The 8465-nt window shown below is 33.3% G+C and overlaps 1 protein-coding gene across 2 annotated transcripts; it reads left to right on the top strand.

Annotated features, from left to right (window-relative positions):
• The first annotated feature begins 1499 nt into the window (after window positions 1-1499).
• Window positions 1500-3940, top strand: LOC105119169 (probable xyloglucan endotransglucosylase/hydrolase protein 32). 2 transcript variants are annotated; one of them, XM_011017284.1, is made up of 4 exons: window positions 1500-1728; window positions 1880-1980; window positions 2152-2369; window positions 3279-3940. In XM_011017284.1, the coding sequence occupies exons 1-4, from the start codon at window positions 1530-1532 to the stop codon at window positions 3643-3645; spliced, it is 885 nt and encodes a 294-aa protein (XP_011015586.1). In that variant the 5' UTR covers window positions 1500-1529; the 3' UTR covers window positions 3646-3940. The 2 variants fall into 2 exon arrangements, with proteins under 2 accessions (XP_011015586.1, XP_011015587.1); XM_011017285.1 differs by lacking the exon at window positions 3279-3940 and having other exon boundaries at window positions 2152-2373.
• The last annotated feature ends 4525 nt before the right edge of the window (window positions 3941-8465 follow it).

Consider the following 8465-nt stretch of genomic DNA (forward strand, 5'->3'; position numbering starts at 1 on the left):
GGTTCAAGCACACTGATTTTGACACCCCATGGTCCTTTATATTAGCTTTAGTTGCAGTTGTTCTACTCGTCCTCACTATGATACAGGCCTTCTTTGCTAGGCCTTTGCTTTCTATGGATGTTACGGTCCTCCTAAGCAATAATTATATTCTGTTGTTCTAACTTGCAAATTGTATAATTGAAATGCACTAAGCGATGAGAAACCATTCTCCTTGCAACTCTTTGCTGTCTTACCAGAACTCTATAGTCTGCAGTCCCATGATAGTTTTCATAAAGCTTATGATGATAGATTTTTTGTTTGTTGAGTAATTGGGCTTTTGAAATTGTGGGGTTTATAGGGAAGAACAAGAGGGAAGCTGGAGAAGCTATAGAGAAGATTGTTAAAAAAACCCGGTCGGTTTGAATATAGGTTTTTTCGGTTTTTATGTTAAAAAATCGAACAGGACCGAACCGAAACCAGTTGGTTTGAACCGATTCCGGTTCAAATTTTTCAGTTTTTCAAAATTTTATTTTGGTTATTTTTTGGGTAAAAATCAAATCGAACTGAAAATAATCACTCCTAAAAAAAACCCTAATTCAAAAGGTATATAGCCAGTGAAACATTTTTCTAAATAAAATAAAATAAAGGAAACAAAATAACATGAAAAAATAAATAACAATTCCAAATTGAGCTTAAGCTAGAACAACTGTGGACTCGTTTGATGACTCAAACAACATGAACACAACATCATCACCTTTAATTTCCCCAATTACCAGGCAGACACAAGCTCACAATCAAATCTAACATGGGACCCCGTTTCAGATACCTTATGGGCCACTCAATTAATGTAGATCAGAGGATCCAAGACCCGATAACTCTCAGTTGTTTCACAAAATTGACTCAATCAGAATCTAACCCACATTTCATCCCGCTTGGTCTAGGAGCTGACATCCCTATGCCTAAAGAGGAAATTGGGTCGGCAAAAGTTTATTTTAAAAAAAAAACAATGATTGAGGTTATTCCAGCTTTGTCGTGTTAAAAACTGAGAGACAAGAATACGTGTAGCTTTTGAATTAGAAAGAGAACTTTAGTCCAAAAGTCCAATTTTCCATACTCACAGAAACCTAATTTAATAGACACCTGCTTACCATTCTCTCCCTACCTTAATTTCCAACCACGTAACCCTAATCTTTCACGGTTTTCCCATAAATATTAGGAAAGAAAGTTTCTGAGAAATGGACAAAAATGCACTGTTCACTTACTGCAACCCGGGTTTATGTTAAGATACGAACTGCCATATTTTTATCTAAATTTACAAGTATAATTTCTGATTCTCTGACCCTTGATGGACAAGAAATCACTACCCATCGATGGAGGAAGGGGACCCACTAATCTCTCCCCTTCTTTATCAACTGTACCACTGCCAGCCATAATGAGTTCCTCCACGTAACATTGCCTTCTGATCTCTCACTCTCTGCATTTACACACACACAGACACTCACCCATAGTAGGGGATAGAGGTTCTCGAGATCCTAGCGACTCCCTCATTCATGGCTCTCTTTCTCTTACTTCTTCTCATTCTTATGGTTCCTTCCTCTAGTAATGCTCAATGGCCACCTTCACCTGGCTACTGGCCAGGTTCTAGGTTCAGGTCAATGAGCTTTTATCAAGGATACAGAAATCTCTGGGGTTATTCACATCAACGAGTAGACCAGAATGCGTTGACTATCTGGCTAGATAGCACATCAGGTTTAACTCGAGTCAATTAGCTACCTGACATTATAATGCGTCTCTGCTAGCTGTCTGAATTAAATTTTGTTAGGTATCTAATCATAAAGCTTTCTGCACAATATTTAATTTACTCATTCTCCTAATCTATTGTTTTTGCTCTTTGTAACAGGTAGTGGATTTAAATCAGTTAAACCATTTCGATCAGGGTATTTTGGTGCTTCCATTAAGCTCCAACCTGGCTACACTGCGGGTGTTATAACAGCTTTCTATGTGAGGATTGGACTAATTAAACTATACATGCTCATAATAATTTACTGTAAAACGTACCTTTCTCTGCTAGTATTACTCTTCTTTAATCAACACAGTAGTCGGTATAGTATATGTAAAGATGTTCTTGTATTAATGTCTAATTAATTAATATTTGTAATCAATTAATGGCAGCTTTCAAATAGCGAAGCTCACCCTGGGTACCATGATGAAGTGGACATAGAATTTCTTGGCACGACATTTGGGAAGCCTTACACTTTGCAGACCAATGTTTACATCAGAGGAAGTGGGGATGGGAGAATAATTGGGAGAGAAATGAAGTTTCATTTATGGTTCGATCCAACCAAAACCTTCCATTATTATGCCATTCTTTGGAGTCCCAAGGAGATCATGTAAGTTAACCACTACAGTGATCACCTATAATATTTATATAATCAAGGAGATTTTAAATTTATTTATTAAATAATTATGAGTTTAAATTCTTTTAGAATTACTAAAAATTTATATAATTATTAATTTAAAAACGTATATAACTAATCAAAATACATATAAATTAACTCTAATCAAAATACATATAAATTAACTCGTACAATTATATTAATTTTTTGTTTTAAAGTGCTTGTTCTAATTTAATTTTTTTTGATATTATGTATATTTTTTTTGACACAGTTCTTGGGTGAGTAATTATTTTATTAACTCAAGATTTCTAATTCATCACATGTTTACTAGATTAAAAGATATAAATGATAGTATTCAAACAAGAGATTTTCTCTGTTTTTTTTAGTTGATCACGTACTCCTTGACTGTTATTGTTGAGCTACTAGCTCACGAAGCTTCTTCTAATTAATTAGTGAAGAACCAGGTTACACTCTGTTTATGATCGGTGAGGATAGGAAGAAGTTTCCTGTGAGAGGGTCTGAATAGTAACATTATTTATGTGGTGATTTTCTCTTTGGCATTTACCGTCATGACTGTCTCTTCACTTAAATAACGAGCACATTTGTCTTTCTATTGTTTGAATATGATGATTTTAAAAAAATAAAAATATTATAATAATATATTTTAAATAAAAAATAATTTAAAAAACAACATTATTAAAAAAAAAACAAATCAAACATGCTATTATTACATCTTGTGTCTTCTACAACATCAATCATAAATTCGTTTTCCCAGCAGGCCTCAAAACCAATCGTACATTGCAGCTTCAGTAAAGAGCAAGCAAACACCAAAGAGACTTGTTGAAAATGATCATGTCACATCGCATTCATATATATTAAATTTGTGATGAACAAATGTTTCAGATTCCTCGTGGATGATGTGCCCATTAGGAGGTACCCGAGGAAAAGCGCCACAACTTTTCCACTGAGGCCGATGTGGGTTTACGGTTCAATCTGGGATGCCTCGTCTTGGGCTACTGAAGACGGAAAATACAAAGTTGATTACAGGTATCAACCATTTGTTGCTAGTTACACCAATTTCAAAGCAAGCGGCTGCTCAGCCTATTCACCAGCCTGGTGCCACCCTGTGTCCGCCTCTCCGTTCCGGTCGGGTGGGCTCACAAGGCAACAATATAGAAGCATGAGATGGGTCCAAAGACACCACATGGTCTATGACTATTGCAAGGACTACAAGAGAGACCATTCCCTAACACCTGAGTGTTGGAGTTAATATAAGCGATTGCTTTGAACATTAATGTGTCAACTCCTGTATAGGAAAATGGAAATCACTTGAAAAAAAGAAAAAAAGACAGTTTAACTTGCCTTGTGATTTCAGATTTTTTTGTCTTTTATTTATGAAGGTGTCTTGAGATGGTTCCTCGCTAGCTAAAGGCATTATACATGCCAGAGCAGTTGAGCGTCCAAGGCTCCCGATTGGAAAATTTGTTTGATTCGTCCAGTGTTTGAACAGTATGTGTGTGCTTTCTTTTATTTTTGAATAAATTAAAAGTATTTTTATACCTTCATATTTTAGATTTTGTTATTTGATCTCTGAATATATATAGTGTCAATTCATAGACCTTGTTATTATTGTTTCTGAACTTCTGAACCGGTGTGTGTGTCTATATGTATGTATGTATGAACATTTTGCGGTGAATATATGAAAAGGCATCAACAAAGTAGGATGCCCAAATTTATTCGTGTTTCCACATGGTCCGTGTCTTTTTATTCATGCGGCATGTTTTATGTTGTATTAATCATCTCTTCTAAACTCATTTGTTTTGAGTTTATGCTTTATAGTTCATTTGGCTTTTATGACAAATTAACAAAAAAAAAACAAGGTTTTTATTATACCTCATCTTATAAAACACAATTAATTAGAATAATGTTTTTTTAATTAATATTTTTTTATTCTTTAATATATATTTTTTTATTGAATTATCACACTCTCATTACTCGGATTGTGAATTTAATAAGTTAACTCAATTCATTTTAGTTTTTCTCTTCGTTTTCTTAATTAACTTTTTTTTTTATAATTTTATTATTTAATATTAGGTTAAATCAATATTTTTTTTAAAAAATTATTCTGTAATATAAGAATTGTTTGTTACTGGATTATTCCAATCTTATGACAGGAATTGCAAGTTTAGTAGTTTAAATTAGTTGATTCAAGTTTTATCTGTCTTTTTCTTAATTAATCTTTTTTTTTCAATATTATCATTTTATATTGAATCGATTGAAAATTAAATTTTATAATTTATTTTATTTATTTTTTATTAAATTATTCCTATTTCATCACCTAGAAATCATGCTTAATAGGTTAATTCAAAATATTGTGCATTCAGCGAGTGTTCTGAAAAGCCTGTAAGCGACCATGGCTATTATTATCCCTGCTCTATCTATCAAAGTGTCCAGAACATGGAAGGAGAAAAAGGGCTGTTGGATTCTCGTGATTGAACAGTTTGTTTTGTTTCGATATGGAGTCAATTATTATGATTGGTTTTCTTTGCAGACTGTTTTTGCATTCTTTTTCTTTACCCACATCATTCCTCGAAGTATTCGGCGTCAACATCGATGATAGAAGGGTCTCTTAAAGTCCTGAGAAATTCAATCTCCAATATATGATGATCCACACCCTCCAATTGGCAATGGAGGAGGCATTGTACGCAATGTTAGGCCCCACAGTCTTGACACAATTCCACCAAGCATCGTCCCCACGTTTCGCCCATGACGGTGGACCATATTTTTTTCATATGAAAATGATTTTGAAGATTGCGCCATTCAATATCTAGAAACAGCAGTTCACTATGTGTACGCAGATAAAAAGTACCCTTACATCTGACCATGAGTTAATCACAGCAAGCTTTCTGCGTAAAGTGATTTCCGAAGCTCCTCGGGTCTTCAAGGCAGAATCATATCCACCTCCAAACGGGACAATTTCTTTTCTTCTGCCATGACGCGTATCGATCAACTCTGTCGCACCTGGTCCTGCAATTTCGATGATGACATAGATCCTCCAATACTTTACATGTACCTATAAGAAAAATACTTTCTATTTACTCTAGTTAAGATGGCAAGAATTAAGTGAAAAAGTGGAGAGAGGACGGGGTACGAGGCAAATTAAACATTCGTTTGTTTAAGTGTTTAAGTGACTGAGGTATCATTTCAAGTAAAATAGAGCTCTTACATTTTTTTTGTAAAAAAGTATAATTTACTATTTATGGATCCCATCTTTTACTATATTTGTAATACATGGTCAATTAAAACAGCCTAGAGCTGCTTTTGTTGCACCTGTATTACGATATAATAAATAATGGCATGCCTTATAGAAAGAAAAAAAGTTAATTAGCTCTTTTTTTTTTTCTTTTATACCATATCTTTAATGTTTTGCCACGTGAAGAATAGAGACTCCACGTGAACATTGAATAACCTAGAGATAGATAAGTAGTGGAATTGATGTATAGTAGAACTTTTAAAGATAAAGACCTTATAAAACAACTAAGTACCTAGACTTACTAGTTGAAAATGCTTAAAATTAGGACACCGCAGGTACTTATGAGGTATCGGGTAAAACTCACCCTCATATATCTAGTAGAGGTATGTACAACCTTAAAAAAGATCATGATTTCTAAGTCAAGTTTACATATTCAGCTAGAAAAGTTGAGGCACTAGAATTAAAAAAGGGTGGTCAATTAAAATTTATTCAAGACATTGTGTGTCAAATCTGTGAAACCAATGAACACTAAACTAATGATTGTCCAATCTGGCCTTCTTTTAGGGAATATGTCCATGAACAAGCTCATATTTTAAACAATTTCTAAAGGTGCAATCATAAATCATACTAGCAAACATACAACTCTGGTTGGAGAAATCACTCAAATTTCAGTTGAAAGAGTGATAACAATAATGCACAAACTTCATAATCACCGTTTCAAGCATACCATAATTTTTAAAAATTCTCATAAATTTGTACCTCCTTATGCCCCCATCATAGAAGAAATCTTGAGAAAACTTTGTATGCATTCATTGAAAAGCAAGAGACAATCAACACTTAACTTGCTTAAAGCATGACATATTTTAAAAATACTCTTGTAAAATTGACATCTACTCTCGGTTTGCAAAAGAAAGGTAAGTTTTCATTTTAACCACAGCAAAATCTCAAGGGGCAATACAATGCAAATGCAAGTAGTTTCAGAAGCCAACATATGGATCTAGTCAAATCAGTCATCACTCTTCATAGTGGTAAGGTTATTGAAAAATCTACTCTTGAACCTTGTGAAAAAGATGATGAGTTATCACTCTTTACTCTTCACTCTTTATAATGGTAAGGTTATTGAAAATCCTACTCTTGAACCTTGTAAGAAATATGATGAGTTAAATCACTGAGGGTAAGAAAGGGGTTGAATATGAACATTGTAAAGAAAGGGTTGATTCTCCGCCAGCACTTTCATTTTCTCATTTCATGACCAAACAAAGGAAAGTCAATTACAACTCTGAAACCACACACAAAGGAGGTTCCAATTAGATTATAGATTGTTAACATGATTACATTAGTCATCTTATTCAATTAATGCTAGTACTTGTAAATCTCGTCAAGCATTCATGATTATAACTTCTGTTAACAACAAATCAAGCTTCTTTCATAACTCCGGTGTCGGTTATACCATACAGTATGAACTATTAAAGTGCCAAGCATTTGTTGTACCAAGTGTTATACAACATAAATCAAGATTAGTCATTTAACAAGCAAAGTATTAAAGAGTGAACAAGATAACAAATATAAAGCATGTTAGTATCAAACATTAAAGTCCATATTAAGTTTACACTATACTTATTCTTACACCATTAGTGTAACCTTTTCACCTTGACATAATAAACTTAGCTAAACATAATAAAAGAAAGAAAAATAAATAAACAAAACAAGACAATAAACAAGATAAAAGTTAACTAAGGAAAGGAAAGGAAATAAAAGGCATAAACTTGATATTAATGAAAGCAAATCATAAGCAATACAAAAAATACAAAGAGAGAAAGGAAGAGCATGATCTTGATCTGGAAACCAAGATGTCTAAATACATGGCAAATGCCTCCTTTTATAGGCCAAAATTGGGAACTATTGATTTGATGACTAATTGATAAGTGCGTGGCCAACTCTTGACTTGGTGACAATCCTTATCTTCTCTTGTCTACCCACAACGTCATTGATATCGTCAAAATTGGAGCCACTCGAAAACATAAAAGTTGTAGGCAATTGTCTCAACTATCTTGTGTAAAAAATTCAGCTCATTTGGACTTCTAAAACTCCAGATATGACCAAAATACTGAACAGTGCTCGGGCTGGAGGACGCGATAAAAAGTTGACACGACTAAAAGATTGATGTCTTCTCCGAAGTACAGGAGTGTCGAAGTAATAAATAACCCGACAAGACCGGGGTCAAACCACAAGGAGGTTAATTGTACAAATTATAAATACAATAATACAACAACAATAACAATAACAATAACAACAACAACAACAACAACAACAACAACAACAACAAGAATAATAATAATAATAATAATAATAATAATAATAATAAAGAAAAAGAAGGAGAAGAAGAAGATGATGAGAACTTCGAGATGGAAAATTAATGATGGAATATTAATGTAACGATTAAACAATGATAATAACAAATGTCAAGGTTAGAGGTTCCACTAATGGTATATCAAACAAGTATAGTATAAACTCTTATTATTGAATTGGAAACCACACACAAAGGAGGTTCCAATCAGATTATATATTGTTAACATGATTACATTAGTCATCTTATTCAATTAATGCTAATACTTGTAAATCTCGTCAAGCATTCATGATTATAACTTATGTTAACAATAAATCAAGTTCCTTTCATAGCTCAGGTGTCGGTTATACCATACATTATGGGCTATGAAAGTGCCAAGCATTTGTTGTACCAAGTGTTATACAACATAAATCAAGATTAGTCATTTAACAAGCAAAGTATTAAAGAGTGAACAAGATAACAAATATAAAACATGTTAGTATCAAACATT

Source organism: Populus euphratica, unplaced genomic scaffold (genome assembly GCF_000495115.2).
Source record: "Populus euphratica unplaced genomic scaffold, PopEup_1.0 scaffold2593.1, whole genome shotgun sequence".
NCBI classification, from domain to species: Eukaryota; Viridiplantae; Streptophyta; class Magnoliopsida; order Malpighiales; family Salicaceae; genus Populus; species Populus euphratica.